The 22,148-nt window shown below is 35.3% G+C and overlaps 1 protein-coding gene across 1 annotated transcript in view; it reads left to right on the forward strand.

The window, feature by feature from the left end:
* The window catches only part of DNAJC1 (DnaJ heat shock protein family (Hsp40) member C1), a 97,859-nt gene that overhangs the window by 30,074 nt on the left and 45,637 nt on the right, over positions 1 to 22,148 (forward strand). The window contains exons 2-6 of the mRNA XM_084511951.1: positions 5,946 to 6,047; positions 7,028 to 7,074; positions 13,481 to 13,646; positions 14,552 to 14,649; positions 15,684 to 15,777. Coding sequence (XP_084368077.1) covers positions 5,946 to 6,047; positions 7,028 to 7,074; positions 13,481 to 13,646; positions 14,552 to 14,649; positions 15,684 to 15,777 — 507 coding nt within the window. The remainder of the gene's footprint in view (positions 1 to 5,945; positions 6,048 to 7,027; positions 7,075 to 13,480; positions 13,647 to 14,551; positions 14,650 to 15,683; positions 15,778 to 22,148) is intronic.

A 22,148-nucleotide genomic window follows, 5' to 3' on the forward strand; every position in this document is an offset into this window, starting at 1 on the left:
TCAGATACGAAGCTCGTGTTAAATCATAATTTGTGGCTATACATGTTGATGTTCTCTTGGGCAATCTAATTTTTCATATGAAAATAATGAATTGCTGAAAATCTAAGTAAAAAAAGGTAAAATGCTAAAACAGTTTCAGCAGAAAAACAAAATACATACAAATACTGTTGTTCAGATCGGCCAAGAAAACTGGAGCTGGTGTAATTGTGCACGTGTGCCGAGGAGAACACACTTTTTTAGGTTTCTCAAGCATGAGGCAGCAGAATTTTCATTCATTTGGCACGCGAGGCTGGAAGCAGAGTCTTCTTTCATTTGACACACTCCCCTGTAAACAAACATGCCAGCCAAGGGATTGTGCCAGTTACCAGAAGCCTACAGGAATACATTGTGCTGGTTTGTGTTCATTTTCATTTCATGAATTGCTTTAAAACTTAGCGGCATCAAAAAGCATTAAAACACCTTTTTAGCATTATTTTTGGTCCCTGCATATTTCCCTGCTGTGCTGTTATTCTGTGTAAATCAAGGGAATGTGGAGAGGCGCATGGCTCCGTCTGCGGCAGAGCAGCGCTCGGCGCCGTCCTGGGCGCGCTGGGAGCTGTCATCTGCAGAGAAGCACCAAGTGGGGGTTAAGCTCGTGCTCCGTCCTTGAGAAAGAGGAGTGCCTTAGGAAGAAGCTCTGTAAAAATAAAGGGGGAGTTGAACAAAGGTTATGCAGCAAGCCAAAACTCGGCTCGCATCTGTTAGCTATAAAGGATCGTAGATACCGCGGGGTCTTCTGGGAGAGGGATGGCCTTCAGGATTGCCAGCATGTCCTCCCCTCCTCTGGAATTTGCTACAAGACTATTTCCATCCTAGATGCATTTCCAAGTATCGACTTGGCAAACCCAGGTGTACTTCGTGGACCTGATGTGTTCATCAGAGCTGAAATTGAGACCGGGTTGCGGTGAATGCATGTAGGGAAGCACATAGGGGAGTGGTATTTCAGTCAGGTTTGGTATGGCTGAGCCTTCATTTATTTCCTAGCCGTGTGCTGGTGGTAGAGGAGTACGTGGCTCTGCCTGCTGCCTCTTGCTGTTGCTTTTCCTCCTGGTGTTATTGAACAATTTGTCAGTGCAGAAATACCGTGTGGGCGTGATTTTTTTTTTCCTTTAGGGAAATTACTTGAAGATGTTAGGGGAAACAGCGGTGTTTGTGCACAAAATACATGTGAAATGTAAGGCTGTTAGTACTGATGGTGGGAATTTTGTGTGTGTGTTTGATTTGCTGAGGGGCTCTTTTCACTTTATTAAAAAGAGAAAAAAAGGATACAAGGTTTAGAGTGAATGCAAGCCATTGAATTGTACGGTTTTGTAGGAATTTGGTGAGAATTACCTAGGAAGGGTTCTGGAGCAAGTGTGGTTGCTCTTCTATCCCCACGTGCTCCAACACAACATGTGAAAAGGTTTTTACATTTCATGGCTCGTGAAGGCCTGCCTGTGCTGGGGTCATTGACAGGTCTAAGATTTCACACCGCAGTGCAGCTCGCTGGGGCTGTGTGCAGGCATCACTTCTGGTTGCCATACAGCTCCAGCAGTACAGCCTGTGGCAAATCCTGCACAGCAGCGCTGCAGTGATACAGACACACCGATGCCATCCTCTTTTAGCCCATCAACAAGTGATTGGACAAGCGGCAAGTGAATAGAAATGGGACTTGTGTCAGCTACCCGGTCCTTTGGACCACGTGCCTTCCCCTTGCTAATAAAGATAACGCCAGCTCTTTGAAGACATCGGCAGGCATATTTAAAACCCAAGATGAATTGAGCACATTTCCTGCGTTGGAAGCAGTTGCTAAATTGTAAGTAACTAAGTCTTGTTCTATAACTGCATTGCACTCAGGGGAACAATTTAGGTTTTGAATTGTATATGTTGGTAAGTGAAAACTATGTAGACATTGATTATTTTTTTCCCCTTGACCTAATCATTGTTTGCCTATGGCAATATCTGATATGTTATGTGTTCACCAAGAATTGTCTTGGGACCACAATGAGGCTTTTTTGAAGCTTCATTAGTAATCATAGTTACATTAGGCATAGCAGGCAACAGAGTAATAGAGTTGCACTGCTCTACACCAGTTTTTCTGTTTATTATAAAGGTGGAAGTGGACTCTGTGGGTGGGACTCTGAATTTGTATAGGCAGATGACAAGACTAGATTTAAATCTGTCAGCTCTTATGGATTTTCAGCAAGAGTTTAATTTTTTAAAACAGAAAGCAAATGTACATTATTTTTGTCTGTTATTGTTTGTGACAAAAAATCCATTCTTTGTTTCTCCTGATGTGGTTGTAGTCTAACGATGTAACTTTTCTTTACAATACTGAGTAATGCAAAAATGATGCTGAGTAAAATAATATTTAGTAATACGTTTTTCATCATCTGAATTAAACAAGCTGCAAAAAATAAATGGCATAAATAAAGAGAAGAATGTTTCTTTTTCTTGCCTACCCTGGGAATCTGATAGGTATTGTCCTTCAGAAAAAAAATGAAAATAATTAAAACAGAGTACCTTATGTATGTGGTTAACTTCTTTGTCATATGGTTGATTCCTTCAAATGGTAAGCTTGTTTGTATGTTAAAAAACTTGTTTGCAGTGCAAAGGCCTTTGCTGAAAGATGTAAAAGATGAACTTCTACTTGGAAATCTTGTAACTAAATACACGGAACTCTACTTGTTCAATAAAGTGTTAGTAATTAAAAAATTCCCTCAAGAATACTTGCATACATTTGCATACAAAAGAGGCCAGGCTGTGGCCTGACAACATATAGGCTTGTTTGGTATTTCTGAGAACTAATTCTAGCATAAAACACCTTTTCCTCCCTTGACTTGTCTACTGTGTGCCTTCTTTCCAGCTACACAGCTGGCAACTGAGCAGTTTTAGGTTTAGCTTAGAGAGTTCATTTTGCATTGCCTTTTAATGTAAGTGCTTACATTATGCTTTTTTAAATTTTTTTTCTCACAAAATATGCATGACGGAGAATTGACTTTTTCCTACTGACAAACATTGGAAGGCTCTCATGAAAGCAGAATTAGGCACAGAAGCGTAGCTGCCACTGCAGTTAATAGTTCTGAAAAGTAAACGACGCCATGCAGCTTCTCCTCTGAGCTCTGTCTTTAAAACGAACAAAACGAGAGTCCTGGTCTTTTCTCCCTAGTCTTTGGACTTTTTACCTAGTAGGTAAAATCATAGCTCACTGTAGAAAGCACTGATTCTTCAACTTGGTGTTTTGCTCCTCAGCCTTCATGGAAATCTTACTGAGGGTGGCCAACAGTCAGCTAGCTATAAATGAAAGTCTCTTGGAACAGCTGGCTTCAATATGGTAGATATTTCTTTATTAGTTCAAAAATAATTATTCTTGTAGCCTATTTTGGGCCATACAGTACTAGTAAGTTCTGTGGAGATGAGAGGTTTTTGTTAAAATGCCTTCAGTTTGCACCCCTAAAGCCATTCAGGACAGCTCCTGAAGGATCTGGAACCTTTCCTAGATGTGTAACGTTACCCACAGGTAGCACTAATTAACATGTTTGGAACTTGATTTTCAACACACATGATATTTTTCTGTGTTGTGCTGTGAAGAATCAATCAGTTAGCTGGCAGGCTTACTGTCATTTCGGAAATGTATGTGAATCAGTAGTGATGAAATCGTTTACAGCAACATCATAGCAAATATTGAATCATTTCTTGTTGTTATTGTCCCATCTTTGACCTTCGGGGGGTTTAATTACAATTAGCTGGTATGTTAATAAAGATCACTTAGATTATTTAGCTAAAACCATGGCCAGTAAGCTTATTCTTGATTTTTATTTGCTATGGTAGCATTGAAATACTGTATTTTGTATTAAGGACAAGCCCATGTTGTGTATGAAGTGGCTGACTGGGTTGAAAGATTGTTTTGCCTTCATCTACCAATTATTTCTGTTAACTAAGGTGAATAACCTATTTCTGTAAATTTTTGTTTCAAATTCTCAAGATGAAGCAACATACAAGTTTAAGTAATTTTTTCTTTTTCAAAGTTGACTTGGGATCTCATGCTTTGATTAAGTATGAAACAGAAAAACATTTTTCCTGGTCTTCTACACAAAAAAAAATATGTTGCCCCTGTATGAAACTTAAGCTTAAATCGTCCAGATAAAACTGAAAACACCGTAACTTTTTTGCATGTTTGTTGTTTGAAGTAGTTGGAAGATTTCTGCCAGACAGCTCCTAAAACTATGGCTTTCTCAGGTTTTAAACTGTTCATTGGGAGTGTTCAAAAAATTATGCCAAGCACTTCTAAATGTGTAGTAGAGAAGGAATAAGCTGTGGTCTATCCCAAGCACAAAGCCTGGAGAGACTCATTTCTTGAGGTTATCATGGTCTCAATCCCTCATTTTTAAAAGATTTGTTTATGTTGTGTTTTCCCTCTTATTTCATGTAATTCTACTAAGCCTGCATCTCAGGAATGTCATGTTTTGTAGGGTTTAGAAGAGATATTTAGTCAAACTGTCTCTTCTTTCCCCTTAACTAAGTGTTAGAAATAAACCTATCAAACGATGTTAATCTGAAATATCTCCCTTGCAGTAAGCAAGATGGAAGTGAGCAGGTACTTAGTCAAATTTGCTTGTGTGTGCCATAGGAGTAGCTGCTGGAAAATTTAAAAATGAAAAAAATATGCAGTCTTCTAGGATAAATTTTCTGTGTGAGAAATCAAAGCATCCTCTTTGGACAAACAATAGACTATGGAAATTTTGGTGTTGCATTAGGGGATAACACCAATTTCCTTATGGTATCATTCACTTTTCCTACTTTCTCCTTTTCCCCTTCCCCTCTCCCAAATCTTTCTCTGTTGTTCCCTCCTGGCCCAACTGGTACCCAGCCTTTTGTTATAAAACTGAAATTTTAAAAATGAAAATAATGATTTATAATAAAAAAGCTTGACAGACTAATTACAGTATTGCGTTAATTATTATCTTATTTCAGCCCCGTTCCTCTCACAGCTAGTTCAGATCTGTTCTTTGGGTGTGTTTAAATCCCTATTGACACTATAATTTTGATAAAGAGACTATACTGGGAGCAATACGTATCTAAAACTATGAAATCGAAGTTGTCAGAGGAATACTTTATTTCTAAAACGTCTCCTTGGCCATGTTTGTTAAGGAATGCAAGTACTTCTGTTTAAATTTAGAGCTTTGCAGATATTTTGACGAGTGTAACCCCGATATATCCGATTCCTGAAATCTTCCTTTTCTGGATATCTTCGTAGCATGTACTGCATGGCAGACATTACTTCTGAAGTTTGGCCATTGTGCAGCTAATTCATATTGTTGCAAATCATTGTCTCATGGATGCATTTTTCATTTCTGAATTTTATTTTTTCTCCCAATGTGTGCTATTTTTATCATCATCCAGATATAGGTTGATGTCAGTGCCACAAAACAGCTTTAAAAGTGTAATTTGAAGCTACTTTAGAAAAATACAGTTCTTTAGATGTGGTGAAGCTGAAGTTGAATGGAAGTCCTATTAGTGCTGAATTTCACGTAAATGTTAATAAGGGAAGTGTTTGTGGCAAGTCCCGAGTTTGGGAAATTGAGCATGATAATTTGCAGAAACGATGACGTGAAGGTACGCAGCTGCAATAATTTTCAGTTTTTACTGGAACTTTCAAGGGGTGCAGAAGGTGCACTGGTTAATTTTTAAGCAAGAAAGTTTTGGCAAATATTTTTGTAACGAATGTCTGGTAATGAAGGAAGTTAAGATGAAAGATGAACTGGGCTGAGTGATTATTCAGTCGTTTGGGCTAGTCTGGTTGCATGGTTTGGTGCTTAGATTTGTCAAATGTTACGCCTTAGTTAAGCACTTGCATGACTGTCATCACATCCTAACAAAGGTCTGGGAATTTGTTTCTGACACTTCGTTTCGTTTCCATTTTTCAGGATGCTTCATCTGCGGATATTCGGAAAGCGTATCGAAAGCTTTCGCTTATTTTGCACCCAGACAAGAATAAAGATGAAAATGCAGAAACACAGTTTAGGCAAGTAAGTGCAACATGTGGTAATAAAGGTTTTATGGAAAATAGGATCAGAAGTTTTTCATAATTATTTTAGTAAGAACAAGGATATGTCTTTGAAATTATTACATTGAACATTACATTTTTTCCACGGTAGCCAGATTTTAAAAAATACACAGATTTTGAATTATCTTGTTAAATAAGTCACCTTTAATATTTACCTGAATATTAAAAATAATTCAAACATAATACTTGGACATTTACTCCTAAGAGGAATATGTATGTTTTGTTCTTTATCTGAAGACTGCTTATAACCATCCTTTTCAACAGCAGTGACTAAAATTTCTGATCAGTTCTCAATGCAAATCATATGTGGGAATAATTTAATGAAAATTAAATGGCAGGGGGGTTGGACTTAGGTGATCTTTAAGGTCCCTTCCAATCTAAATAATTCTACCATTCTATGAAAATAATGCCTTATATAACTCATTCTATGATTCTAAGATTGTATTTTTGTTTCTGAATGTTTTCTTCTTTCGAATCTTTACAGTATGAAACCATGAGACTGTTGTCATTAGTTCTGCCTTTAAAAATATACTCCAGATGACTAAAGATCAGCTACTTAATTTCAATAAAATCTTTTGGATGAAACAAATGATACATAGTTTTTTTGTTACTGTTGTTGTAGTATTGTGTTTTGTTCAGAGATTGGAGGAGGAAAAAGCCCTTTGCCAGATGTTGCTTTTGTCAGAAGTTGCTTGTTTGTGTATCTGATATGTGTAATCTGATATGGTTATGTCACTGTGGTTTGTTGTGTTTTTTTTTTGTTTGGTTGGTTTTTTTTTGCATGCTGAGTTTAATTCCTAGTGTTGTGGGGAGAAAAGTGAAAACTATCAAAGAGCATTTTCTGGCAAATGTAAATACAGTGCTACTATTTACATTTATATAAACTCAATTCTAAAGTCAACTCTTTTTTTTTTGTCTTTTTGTTTGTTTGTTTTGTTTTAGCTGGTGGCTATCTATGAAATTTTAAAGGATGAAGAAAGGAGGCAGAGGTGAGTTAATCTTAAATAAACTATTCGTTTATGCCAGTGATAAATTGAAGCCCTATTTAATTTAATTGTAAGTATTTGGGTGATTTTTGTATAATTTAGTTTGTAATTCTTCTGTAGCTGTTTAATTGGATATTGTGTGGGCTTAAAGGGGAAGCTGGTTATGTATTTTTTGTGATATACTGATTTTTCTCCCTTAAAATTAATATGAAAGATTTTTAAAAGCTGTTTGTTCTTTGGAGCAAACTTATTTTTTAACACTTAGCACTCACTTTTTATGAGTTGTGTTAATTATAATTGCTTGTTTTATTAAAGCTGTGGTTGAATATATAGTCCATTGATTCAACTGCCAGTTATATCTCACTATATCAATAAGAATTTATTTTCACAGTATTTAGGGATTATTTCCAGTGTATACCTTATGTAGCATTGTTTTCTGCTGCTTGTTTCATAGCTTTTCTTTCAAATGTGTTGTCTATAATATCATAAACTTTGATGTGGATACCATTATATGTTTTGATAATTGATAATTGCCATAGGAGTAGGTCCAGCAGTACATGAAGGGGATAAGTCTGAAAATCTGTGGTTTTCTGGAAGACTTTTCTTTTTAAGAGGCTGTCCATTTAAACTAACGATTATCTGGACAACGGAGCTATTGAAAAAGTTTTGCTTTTAGCTTGGAGTTTTAGTAAATCATCTTTCAGCTTACAAGTCTTTAAGCTGGGCTTTACAAGACGTTTCTTGAAGGGGTTTTGGCTTTCTAGATATCTTGGCATGAGTCCAGGTTTTATAGTACAGACAATCTACGTTTTGATAATCCTCTCTTTAAGTGTCATGAAAATGTACTTCACAGAAGTACTTTTGGAAATTTGTATTTATTTTTTTTTTATTTCATTCTTACCAGATAAGTTCCTTGTGAAGTCCTAATCAATGAAAGCTTTAAATAATAATAATAATAAAATGATTAGTTAAGAGGCTGCAGACCACTTGAAAAGTTAGTTATCCCCCAATTTTTTTCACCTATTTGTTTATAACATTGTTTACATATACTTTGTGATACTGCCTCTGTGGGATTTCTTTCTAGCATGAAACTGCCCAGAATTACCTTGCAGCTGTACAGTGGCTTTTTTCATGGAGCTGTGATGCAGTAGCTTGTGAGCATTATATTTTAAGCCTTGTATATATGACACTTCCTAATTTACCCAGCTTGTTTGAGAAAATATTGTTAATTAGTATAACACAGTAATTGCAAATGAGGAGTCAAAGCAGTGGTAGATTGCTCCAGCTTATGGGGATTTCATTGTCGCTAACTTCTTTTGTATGTAGGCAACAGCTGTTGTATTTTTCTTGCACCGTGTAGATACGTAGTTGATATTTCTTCTGTCACTGATTAAGTATAAATATAGCTGAATAAACAGCATTCAGAGAATTTTCTGGAAATAATACGCAGAATTTAGAATAACAGTGTAAGTTCTCTTTACTGTATGGAAACCTTTATTCATCGGATTTATTACACTGTCTAACAGTAAACACGGTTGAGCTGGTGAATGGAGTCTTTTCTCCTTTATCCTGTAAGGCGTTGTTGCCTCATGTCCTTAAAACAAGTCTTAAGTAAATGTGCTAGGGACTGCCCCCCTCTAATGTTTCTGTTGTAAGGTAACTCATGCGTTTCTTGGAACCATATGGCAAATGAAAGGGGAGAGTGTGGTTGCTTCTGGGGATTTTCCTACTCTGGATATTTGTTGTGGGAGGTGTTGGACCTAGGGGAAGAGGCTCGAAGTTTACCATCATCCCCGTGCACAGGGGCAAAGCAATGCTGCACCCTTTGTCTACCTCAGGGCTTACTGATTTACTTTTATCCTAATTCCAGAGACAGCTCTCTGGGTCTGCTTTAACGAGGCTTTCTGCCAGTTTGTTGTTTTTTGTGTTTTGTTTTGTTTTGTTTTGTTTTGTTTTGTTTTGTTTTGTTTTCCCTTGGCAGTGTGGTAGTTTTTATTTCTAAAGTAACTCAAAGTCCTGCAGGGGTGAGAGGGAAATCGGTCCCAGTTCTTGCAAATTAGTTGGTGGCACATCCTGGCAGTTTAGCAGGGAATCCCTTTGGAAAAGGACATGTGAATGGTTTGGGGCACGGGATTACATCACCTTGGGAAGAGCGGGTTTTAGACACTTCATACAGGGAAGTCAGCTGGACCTGTTCATCTCAGGTGATGTAATCTGGCATTGATTTTGGTGCTTGCACAGAGGGTAGAAACAGTTAAAGCAGGAATAAGGACCTGCCCTGTATAAGTGAGTGACAAACTCATTTTGAAACAATAAAACTCTGTCTAATTAAACCCTTCCTCCATGTCTTGGTGAATGTCAGAGGTGTTAATTGTTTGTGTGTATACAGAAAGCGTTCTGAAAGGCAGATCTGTTGGCTAGCTGAATGTAATCATTTTTTTAAAGCCTTTCTTCTTTTTTTCTTTTATTTTTTGTATGTAGCACTGAATTTTTATCTGATGACAGAAGCCTTTCTTAAAATATTATAGTTCTACTGAAAAATTTAATACAAGGCTTTATAATTAAAATGTGGCTTGCTTATTTGAGAAAGGTATATAGTTGCTTGTATAAGTAAGGATACTAAATACACGAACACTCTTTAGTGCTATATTCTGTAGTAATCCCACCATGGTGGTACTTTTCACTTACACATTTTAACTGCTGTGTAATCATAACATTGTAATATTCTAACATGAAACGTACATGCAGCATTGTTTAATACAGCATTAACATTAAGCATGCGTGCAGCTTGGTTTAATACTTCATGCTCTGTAAACATTGCAGAGTGTATGAAATTCTACAGAAAAGTTTCTTTAGGAGGGTATGCAGAGATAGTCTTATGTATTTCAGGAAACGAACCTAAGTCATTTGAGGGTAAATAAAGTCGATGTATTTTATTATTTTTTGATTATTTTTAATTTATGAAAAAGTTTACACAGTTCTATTAATTGTAATTAGGCAAGAATCTTAGATGTTAATTTCATTGTTGCCATTTTAAGGAGCTTTCTCTTTACCTACAAGGCTTATCCTCTTTAACAATATGGACTTGATTACAGGAAGCATTTGTAAAGGAATCAAGATATACTTGTTTAGAGTAAGAAAGGTGTTTATCTTAGCTCTCATTATAATTACATGTGTATATTCATAGGAATAAATTGTTCTGGCTGACGTTGAACTGGATGTCTTTGACAGCTCGAGGAGAAAAAGCCCCTAGAATAAAAAACACTGGTGGATTATTCCCATAGATCAGAATAGATCTCATTAATTCAAGCTTATAGTATATAAACTATATCAGATTTCTGAAATAATTTGAAATATGAAATGCAGTGGCTTGATTAAAGGGAGGAGTAAATTATAATTATATTTAAATAGATGATACTGTAATTAGCTACCACAGTTAATGGATTTTTCTTGCAGTATAATTGATTCTACAAAGAGCTCTAAAAACTATTTTATGAAACTTTACAGAAGAATGAAATTTTAATAGTCATGCAATTGGTTACATTCTACAGCAGACTACCAAGTCTTGTATAGAATCCCCAGTTTTTAAAGAGAGATTCAATTTAAGTTATACATATATATATATTCGTCCTTTTGTTTATGAACTGGTGCTTTGGGGGTTTTTAGTTTGCTGACTTCTACATTTCAGAGGTACCTGGTAAGCATACTCCCATGCAAAATATTTGCTGCATTCTGTGTACTTAGGTCTGAGAAAAAATACTGCAGACATATATTTCCCTTTCAGTTTGATTTTTCTTACGTAGGGTAGCAATTAATACAGGTCACCAAAAGAATGCTTTGTAATTCAGTTTTGAATGCAGTTCTACACATGACTATCCTTCGTCCTTAATACAGGTTTCTATAAAGAAATTATTTAATGAGAAATCTACTTTTAATTAAACCACATCCTAAATTTGGAAAGTAAGATTTAAAAATTATGGGAAGCTTCTCAGTTTCAGTAGGATCGTTTTCCAGTTGAAAACCTAAAAATCATTGATATTTTTATTTTTCAAATACAGAGCTTAATTAGTATTGAAAGCAGTGATTTATCTTTTAACAGTATATATTCTAAAAAGTGGGTTATAATAGAAGCTATCTTCCCTTAAAATGGCCAGTCGTGTGAGCCATAATGCTCATTGATAGTAAAATCAATAGAGCATTGATTCTGAGACTTAATCCTTGGAGACTGTTGTTCTGAACAGCGGACATAGCCTAGTAAATACACAGTGCTGTTTAAAGTGTTTAATGCAAGAGACTCTGCTGTCTTAATTTATTTTTTCTGAACAGATAATTTATAATAGAATGTGGTTGTCAAACATTTTTTCCCAGTGCTTTTTTGAGTATTCCTGTATTGTTGCCATTAGCATATATGGACCCTATTCAATTTGTAGACAAATTTTCGGTGCCTCAATTAACATTTCTTATTGTATAAGAAAGCAAATGCTTATTAAATGTATAGTAGTATGAAAACAATTTGTTCTTTTTGGATTCTACATATTTATTTCCCTGAAGCTTTCACCAGAACATATTTTGTGAAGGCTTTTTATCAACCCATTTTTAAAAAGTGGTTTTGTTTCTAAGATATTCAAGATATTTCTAGCTTTTATTTTAACTATAAAATGTTGCAAATACATTGTTATATTTTTATAAATGCTAAAACCTCTCTGTGATTCTTAAAGAAAAAGTTAAGAGAGATTTAGTTTTGAAACAACATGCTATTTTTTTTTTCTGAACAAGGAATTTGTGTTAAAGCATCAGTAGTTAACCTCCTTCGGACTTACTGGGAAAGGGAAAATTACATCAAAATTCCTGTTAACGGATATTAATCTTCGTATCCTCATAATTGTCACGGAAGATAAAATTCTGCAATCCCAGTTTTACTTGGGGTGCCATTCAGAACACTGCAGAACCTTGAGGTGCTGAAGCTTTTGCACAGACACAGCCTAGCAACACTTGGCAACTTGAACAAATGTTTAATCAGAAGTCAGGTTTAGATGTGCTGAATTAAAGGATTTTTTTTTTTTTTAATTTAAAACCACTGCCTCTTTTTCCCGCTTAAAAAAAAATGATTTTGCTTGTGGAAATTTATTTTTTTTAGTACATCTCCAAGGTATCAATTTAATAACTATCAAAGTAGCTAGTGCAGTTGTTGCATTTAAATTGATTTACATGTCAAGACTGGCAGTTTAGCAGCTGCGCTATTATTCCTGGATCGGTCAATTTACTTGAGAAAAACCTACTACTGAGTTCTACTGACCTGCATGACAATATAGGCCCTATTTCTATTCCTGTAATTAGGCCTGCGACTAACTCAGAATATTTTTAATTAAAATATTTTGGTCAATGTGTTGCACCAAATTAGGCCTTTCAGTGCAGATTTAATTCTGGAAATGGTGTGATTGGAATATGTAATGAGTGGGGTGCAATTTAAGATTAACAGGTTGTGCGTCTTGAGCACACAGGTTTTGGAGTTCGCTGTATAGATCTGTTTGAAACTTCACTCTGAAAAGGTAGCTAATAGAAAAAAATGTAAGTTTCTCACCTCTGTGTTTAATTTTTTAAATTTGATTATGTTAACGTTCTGTAATTAAAAGACACTGCAGACATGGTAAGATACTTCAAGATTTTTCTGTGGAGAAAAACTGACAAATTGTCATAAAAACGGTTCCTATAGAGACAGTGGCATTAGTAAAATTAAGCAGTATTAGAATAGATTGATTCTGGAGACAGCTTTTCAAATAGAAAATCAAAATCGTCTAGCTGTGGTGAACTTTGTTTTCTAACAACATAATCAAGCCCTTAACGCAATTTCATATCTGACTCCAGAAGGGATACTCACTCTGCCAGCACCTCATGGCCGTGGTGCCACCGGAGAACAAAACAAAAGCACAGATACTTCCCCCCTCCCCCCAGCACTCGTGCTTTTAATTTGGAAAAGGGAAAAGGGGTTACAGTGCCGGAGACGTTTGTTCCTCGCTACCTTGCATTTAGTACTTCGTGGCTTGGTGTTTGCTTCCTTCACGAAGGCCCGGCCGCTGCTCGGTAGGCAGGTAGAGCACAGCCCCCTTGCTCATCAGTCGCATCTCAGGAGCGGTTGGGTTACTGGGTTTTCTGAACAAAGCCTGGACAGATTTCCACAGCGTTTAGTTCTGGATTTTGTTTGTTTCCAGGTCCCAGCCTAGCAGTTGACAAAACAAGACGCTGCTGTGTTAAAAAAAAAAAAAAAAAAAAAGAAATTACTAAATGATCTTTTGTGTGCCTTCTATTCAAGCAGTCTGTGGACCGTCATTTGTTTTGTTTTTATAATTGGATGGTTTGGCTTATTTTATTTTTAGCTCTCCATGAAAGCCTGTTATATTTGCTACTGTAGGTATGATGATATTCTGATCAATGGACTACCAGATTGGCGACAGCCTGTATTCTACTACAGGCGGGTGAGAAAAATGAGCAATGCTGAGCTGGCATTACTCTTGTTCATTATACTCACAGTGGGTCATTATGCTGTGGTTTGGTCAATCTACCTGGAAAAACAGCTGGTAAGTATTGGTAATAAATCAAACTCGCTTCAATTATTAGTATTGAATTCCCTGCAAAAGTTTGCATATTATAGGGATCTCTACCAGTTTTCCTGCTTCAGATTTGGATTTTTCGTATTTTAGAATGATAACATTTAAAATGGTGATAAATACAGAATGAGATACTCAACATCACAAATAGTAATCTAAATCCTGCTTATTTTATCAAGAATCATTAATAAATAGAGAGAGATGCTTCTGTGGTTTCTAACTGGAGGAAAGAAGAGGAATAAAAACTCTTCTATCATCTATTGATGCAGAATCACATGCTGCTGTAGTCATGTTTATGGTTTTCCTAATGTTATTTAAAAATAATCAGTTTTTATTCATTTAGAAGTCATACTTGCTTTGCCTTTGTTCTTAGCTAAATGCTTTTTTTTTGTTTTGTTTTGCTTTGGCTTTTTGTTAACAGGATAAGCATTGGTAAGCAGTATAAACCATTTTTGTTGTTTTTTTTTTTTTCCTCATGTAAAAGTCTATTGCTAGACTAGGAAAAACAAACAAACAAAAACTAAGCATAACTTGAAAAATATTCAACCGTTAGCATTTGTTTACTTTTTTATTTTCTACTGCATTATTGAAGTTGATGAATGAGAAAGGCAAGTTGAATGCTTTCTCCTCTTAGAAAACTTTGATTGCTATGGAGATACACATGAGTGACAGAACTGGACTTCATGTGTGTTTAAAGACTGGGTGCCATGGCAACAGTTATTGTTAAGATAGATCATTTTACTTAATCATGTAGGACCCCTAGCTACATTTGCATAAATGCTACTCTAATGTTTACCCTTCACAGAAGAGTCCCAGTAACATTTGTGGTTTACATGTTAATGATAACCTGTAACCGTAGTTCTTTCTACATCAAGGATGAACTGCTTACCAGAAAAAAGAGGGAGAAGAAGAAAAAAGCAGGAGGCAGGGGTACAGATGAAGCCAAACTTGCTGCTCTTGACAAAAATGAAAGGTGGGAAGAAACTCTTGTTTTCTGCATTTTAAAGCATTTCACGAGCTACTGGTTTAGGTCTGTAATTTTCTCCTCGTGTTTTCGAAATATTTTAACAAGAAAAATATCTGTAACGGTCATTGCTGATATAAAGTGCCAGTGTAGATGTGCTTTCAGTTTTAGATTTTGTAAATAAATGTGTGGTATTTATTCAGCAGATGAACAATAAGTGAAATATTAAGGCTAAATTAAAGGTGTCTTGCTTGTAGAAGGCTGCTATTTCTACAAGTTGTTGTTTGTTTTTGTTTTTGTTTTTTATAAGATGTTACAACTTTTCCTGTCCTTGAAGATTTGCTTTTGATTAAGAAATTTCACTTTATTTAAGCTGTAATTTATTACCATACCGTGTGAGGAGTTTTTATGTTTTCTTAATGCTTGTCTGAATTAATGCTTTTGTCTGATTAACTTAAAAACGAGCGTGTTGGTAAAGGCTTCTAACACTATTGTTTAGTTAAGAAATACATAGGGAAATGGTGACTTTCAGGACACTCCAAAAGATACCACCATTTCTTCTATTGATTCATAGAAAGAAATAAAGGGTTTAAATAGTTCACACAGCAGGGGCATGAACTGGATCAATGCAGGATGGAGATCAGAGACCATTCTGCCTGTCGTCTTTCCTGATGACATCAGTGAGTAATGCTTCAGTGAACTGCAAATGACATTAATTTTTATGTATTGTTTTGTTTATGCTACAGTCTTCATATCTGGTTGTCAGCACTTGTGAACACTTGATTGAGGCTTGAGCTTTTTTTTTAAACTGAGTGATTATGTGCCTTATGAATTTATTTTCTTGAAGAAAAGCCCTTTTTAAGAGATTAAAATACAGAGATGATTAGAAGTTAGCTGTTGTGCTATATATTTTGAATTAAATATTCCAAACATATTTTTTATATGAATTGACAAGTGCTAATCATTTTAAAGGATAATGGGAGAGTTCTGACGTTGAGATTTTGTGGCAATATTGAAATATTTTAAATTTTATTTGGCTGCAGAGTACTGGACAAACCACAGTGGCATGATTTACTTCCGTGCAAGCTGGGAATATGGTTCTGTCTCACTGTGAAAGCTTTACCTCAGCTATTCCAGGTAATACTAATATTTTTAAGTTACATTATCTTTCTTGATGGTGTTATAAATAATCATGTGTGTTGCACGTTTATATGAATTTTCAGGCTCAAGCACATGTTATTTATTTTTATATTTATATATATTTATATAAAATTACTCTTTGAGGACAATTTAGTATCGTAAGTTCATCTAAACATGAATATATTAAAAATGGTTATTAATCTTAACATGCTTAGGTAATTCAGCAGCAGTTCCTGCTGAGCAGAAGTACAGGAATGAATGGTAGGAGAAGGTTAAAATATATACACGCCTATATTAGAAATAACAATGTCTTTTAAAAAATCTGTTAACAAAAATATTTTTATCTCAAATAGGCAAATGCTATATATTTATATTTGAGAGAACAGTGAAATTACTTCTGAATAAGTGAGCTTTCAATTGAGTCACAGGATAATCATACATTTACCTTTATATCTATCTTAACAATCTTTTATTTTTACCTGTTTTAAATCGTATATTTAAATTTATATCTGAAATTAATAAAGTACCAAAGATTGTTGTCATTTAGATACTTAAACATGGCAAAGTTGGCCATAGTTGTGTTTTTTCTTTTTTTTCTTTTTTTTAATGTGAATACTATAAATTTTAAAATTTAGCTGATATTCAGTCAGCATAATTATTGTCAGAAGGTCAGTTATCAGAATAACTTCAAATATCAGATACTTTTTCTTTTCGTTTCCCTTGACCACATCTATTTGTTTTTAGTACTGTAATCACTGCTGAGTAATGAATAGAGATCAGGGAATTTAAGGTGGATTTTACTTTGGTTTACAGAAGTAGTAAGTGTTAATTCTGAAGTATAAATGGCATAAATGTTCATTTTCTCTCTGTGTGCAAGCCTAAAAGAAGTGTATAATTCATAATTCCTAATCTGTTAGCCAAAAGGCTTGTAAAAGTTATAAATGCAATAAAGAAAATTCTGGTGTTTCAGCTTCTATTTTTATAGCCTATAACTTTTCCTACAAAGAGATGCAAAAGTTAATACCCTTTCATCTTTTAAATGTTTCATCAGGACCGTGTGGTTATTTTATTAAAGCAATCTTTCTTAATCTTTTTGCATGATCTTAAAGTAAAAATGACAATGCATAATTAAATCAACTGTTAAAGTGTCCAGAGTAAGCTTTGATGTACCTCCTTGATTGAGGTGAGTCAGATGGAAAAGAATTAATTTCACCAATTGCTGCTGCTGTACTTTTGAAACTTTCTTTATAATTACAGTACTTTCCCTTTTGCCTCAATTGAAAAATATTAAAAAATCTTACAGGATATAGTAAAATTCATCAAGAAATTTAAAATGGGACTTCTAATAATCTTTTTAAGTTGTCATATTCTCTGTTTCTTCATTTTGAGAGAGTCTATTAAGAAGTCATTATAAAGTGTTTCAGATTTCTGTTCAGACAGCAGGTCCTATCTCTGCTAGACTGCCCAGAAACAGATTAATATAACCAAAATGATGTTTTGAGCTTTATAGATCAATAACTGTTGCTGTGTATCATAATCCATAAAATTAATGATAGGGTAAAACAAACTGTCCCATTGGAGACCATCAAGCAGGGATATGGTGGCAGGGGAAGCAGGATTTAGAGGAATTCAATGCAGAAAAGCTTTGGACGAAGCAAAGAGATGGGATTCTAGAGTGAATCACCCCATACATAAATTATTCTAGTTCTTAATGGTGGGGTACGTTTTGTTGTTGTTTAAGATGACCTGCCAATTATTTAAGTGAAAATGCAATAAATTATAAGTAGGCTTCAATGTTAACAATATCCAGAACTTTAGATAACTGAATTACTGTAGTTTATTAATTAAAACAGGTAGTGTGACCTCTTCTGAAGAGCATGAGAGCAGCAGTGACCTCATGATGGGCCTGCTCCTTGAAAGAACAGTGCAAAACATTCATTGTATGTTTTAGCTAGCAGGACAGAGGGACTTCTGGGCCCTTTAGTTGTATTTAAGGTTTCAGCAACTTCTATCTTAATTCCAGTTATCAATATCTAGCAAAAGAGTAGTTCTGCTCATGCGGTTCTACCCTGGTACAGAGATCCTCTATTGAATATACACGCTGTTCACTTCAATAATACACTGACATAGGTTTGAGGTTTCAGAGTATTTCAGGCTTTCAGTAAGTACAATCCCTAGGGCAGCTTATCTACAAGATGAGATGCCAACATCTGAGGTACTGAGTAACTCAGTCTTGTTGTGTGTGCTAGTTACAAGGTGTTACAAGGGTTGACATAGGGATAGCTGTTAGAGATTTTAGATGTTTATTGAGTTAATCTCCATGATATTTTCAGTCACTTAAGAGCCAACAAATTATTTTCAAAGTTGACTGGCATTCATCTGCAGCTAATGCAATCGTAGACTAAGTTCTAAAAATGTCATCCATATTTAAATAAACCATGATTGGGACAGAAAACATTAAGAGTTTTAGCAATGCTTATAATTAAGTGTGGCTTCTGCTACAGAGTTTCAAATCCCTCAGGACTGTCATGAAATAGCTGAACTGTTTCTTCAAATGAAGGAAACAAAAGTACCTGCCTGTGCATACAAGATCTTCCTCAAAGGAAACCTCTTTTTAAAGTGAGGATGAAGTCAATTTAAACTTTTTGCCACTTCTCATATTGATGATTCCCTTTACCTAGCATCCCACCCATTAGTAAAGTGAATATTATTTTTACAACAGCTCTGTCTGAGGATTCAGGTTTCTGAGCTTCTGCCCATGCTTGAGTCCCATTTATCCAATTGAGTGTCTTTCTCCTACTTCCCCTTGTCCTTCAAAATGTCAGATTTCAGAAGGAGGCACTTAAAATAATTAAGGTGGGCCTTTACTGAAGAAAAATGCTTTGTTTGCATGCCCTCATGATGGCCTATGCCATTTTATTGTAGTCTGCATTTTATGTCAAGAAATTGGAAGAAAAATGGGTGAGAGGAGGATGAGAGAAACTCAAAAATGATTGTTTTTTTAACTGTTGACAATTGTATTTTGAGGGGGACTACATAGGTTTTTATATCCCTGCATTTAGTGTAGTTAAATGTCAGGGTGAAAACAACATCTTAAAGCTCGTTTGAAGAAGTGAAGAGAAAAGAATCCATAAAATGTATCATAAATCAAATATCTGTGATGTGAAAGAAACATTAAGTGGAGTGTAAATTACATGGACTATTACCAATTTTAATTCTTCTAATGAAGACACAAGAAAAAGATAGAACAAAGAATACAAGTTTTTTCTAGGGTCATCAGAATGACCTGGAAGAAGGCTATCTACTGAAAAAACAAGAAACTCAGTAAAAATGCTTGTTGGAAGTGAAAACTGTTCTCACAAAGTCAGCTAAACAGCTAAATACAGTGTGCAAGTATTTCAGTTCAAATAGTCCATGTAAAATAAATAGGTGGTGTTGGTGATTATCCTTTTTTTTTTGTGGCAGAAAAGTCATGTAAAATGGATTTTATTCCCAAAATAGCTGACCAGTTTTTAATTGGGTTGTGCAGACAGTTTAAGAAAAGTGGTATTTCTTAAAAATGCTCTTCCTTAGTCTTCACAAAATATTTCATTTGGAAGACTGAAGAGAAGAGCATTTCTTCATATTCCTGACAAATATTTTTCATCCAGCTTTATGTGGTGAAGCTTAGTTAGGAATGTATTTATTTTTTTTTCACCAACTTCAATGCTAGGAAATGTTTTTTATTAGTTGAATTATGATCCTACTTTTGTTCTGAGAGTAATGAAGCAGAAAGCATTTTTTGTTTGTTTCATACGGAAATGTGGATTCTTATTAAGAAAATAAATTTCCCTATTATCTCCTGTCTGTGATAATGTAGGTGTGTTGCATACCCTATCAGTGAGCTGCTAGAAGAACTTCTGGTGGCTCTGCAGCGATGAGAAGGCAGTCCAAGCTCAAGATGTGCAACTGCACTGGGTATAACCTAGTGAGATTATGAACAAAGCTTTCAATTATGATTGAAACTTTTGTTTACAAAGACCTTTGTGTAGTATGAAGTGAATTAAAACAAAAAGGCCAGTAATTTAGTTTTATGTAGACTACCAGATGGTAATTACTGAAGCTGATTTAGTAGCCTGGAATAGATTCAAACTAGTGACCCAGAGGTGTTTAATTTCTTGGCATTTTTTCCTCAGGTTTTCTTTTAATCCATGATTACATTTCAACACCTGCTTAAAGATGGTTCAGCCCTGGCCTTAAACGGATTGGCAATGTGTCATTAAACTCTAGAGGCTTTGCCAGCAGGGCATCTCTTTTGGCAAAGTTAGCTTTTAGACGAGATTTGATTAGGTCAGCCAACAATTATGTGGTTGATTTTGTCTTCACATATGACTTTATGTAAAATCACAATATGAGATTCAAAAAAAATACTGCATTTAGTAATGTCTGCTTTAAAATATATATTTTCAGAGGGATTTGTTCAAGTCACAAAGGTTAAATATCTCAGCAATTCCGAGGTTACAGGGTTTTGAGGTATTCCAATGCACTGTACAGCACCAGTGCTGATAAAAGTTGTGGAGGGTGAGCAGATGCAAGATGTGTGGCACAAGTGATTGCCCATTTGCTCTGTTTCTTGCTATTTCACAGCTATTTCAAGAACCAAAGTAGGGATGAAGCTCTTGACCCTAAGGTCAGTTAGAAGATAAGATAAAGGTCAGAGGAGAGTAGATGGTAAAACAAGTATTCTGCATGTATGCCAGTGAACAAAAATAATTTACTTCTAACAGGGTTTTCTGGAGAAAAAACGTGCTTTGTTGCGTAGTAAAAGTTTCAAGTGAGCATAAGACACAAAACAAATTTGCCTTTAATTGCGTGTTGTTCTGTGGTAGCCAGGTTTGTTCTGCTCCTTCAAATAATTACTCACAATATGTCTGAATATCTCAGCATTTTAAAGGAGTGTAGCTCCAAGTGTAGCCTGTGAGTACAAGGTGATACTGGCTCTGAATGAATTGAACCATTCTCTTGGGGTGTGAGGCTTCGCTGGGTATGAATGAGGTTCCCAGGGAGGCCTTGCAGCACTGGCTACAGTTCCTCCTTCTGGTTGCCTTTGTTTTCCCACTGTGGATCTGGAATACCCAGCAGATTCTGCATTAGCACAGCCTGCTGCTGGTCACTTGCTGCATCTGAGGCTTGGGAACCACTCCCCAACTGCCTGGCCACACCTAGTATTATTCCAAGGTCAAAGGAAATAATTTCCTGATTAAAAGGAAGGAAGTAATGCAATTCCTATTTATTTACTGGTTTGTCTTTGAGTAAACATGTAAAAATAACAACCATTCAAATCAGTGTTTTAACTTTTTTTACATTATTTCTTGCCGTAACACGTTGATAATACTGATGTGTAAGCCCATCAAAAAAAGTGGTTTTCCTGTGGTGTAATGCCTGGCATTTTTATTGCAAACAAATAGCAAATTGAAGGTTGGATGTTGCAATCATTTTAATTTTACTCCTTTATCATCAACAATCATATACAAATGTGCTCTCTTCTGTGACTGATGTCACTCGCGTACAAATTGTACAAGAACACTGTACTCAAAGACAAAAACCAGTTCAAGAACTTCATGTGAATATTTAAATTGGTAGATTGACTTAAGATTAATGCAAAGAAAATGGTTTCATTATACTGATTTTAAATATGCTTGTAGGAAAGCTTCCAGTTAACTGTAAGAGGGGGGTGCATTTTGTTTGTATTAGCCCCTCACTCCTGAGATGTAGAATGTGAGGCTGGTTCTATCACAAAATCTAATGAAGATTCAGATATGGTCAATAATGCAAGTTGTTTCCAATGTTTCACTTATTTCTCTAATCTGCAGTCTTTCTAAAGTAGACCAGGAAGATAAACTGGAGGAAAAAAAAAAAAAAAAAAGGAAAGGAAAAAAACTCAGAAAGCAAATAGACCAACAAAACCTTGTCACCCTCCCAGAAGTCAAGGAGAGGTTGGAGTGACTGAGCCTTATTCAGAACTGAAGATTTTAGTTCCAGGATTAGCACAGTTTAAATAAAAAGTGTATCTATCATTAAAAACAAAACAAAACAAAAACAAACAAACTTAAAAGTTCAGTATCAAGAATTTCTGTATTTGTACATACCTCAATAATGACTGCAGTTTTGTCCTGGCAGTCTCAAGTTTATTAACAGGAGACAATTCACGTATTGAGAAGGACTGAAATACAAGAATTCCACAATATTCTTCATTCTTATTTGTGGTTGAAATATTGAAAATACATTAATGAAGTGTTTATCTGTCAATTTTATTTTTCTTCTGCAGCACTTTTTGAAAATTTTAATTAGCTATAAGGGTAATCACAGGAACTTCCTATACCTGGTAG

Source organism: Aythya ferina (assembly GCF_964211825.1).
Source record: "Aythya ferina genome assembly, chromosome: 2".
Taxonomy (NCBI): domain Eukaryota; kingdom Metazoa; phylum Chordata; class Aves; order Anseriformes; family Anatidae; genus Aythya; species Aythya ferina.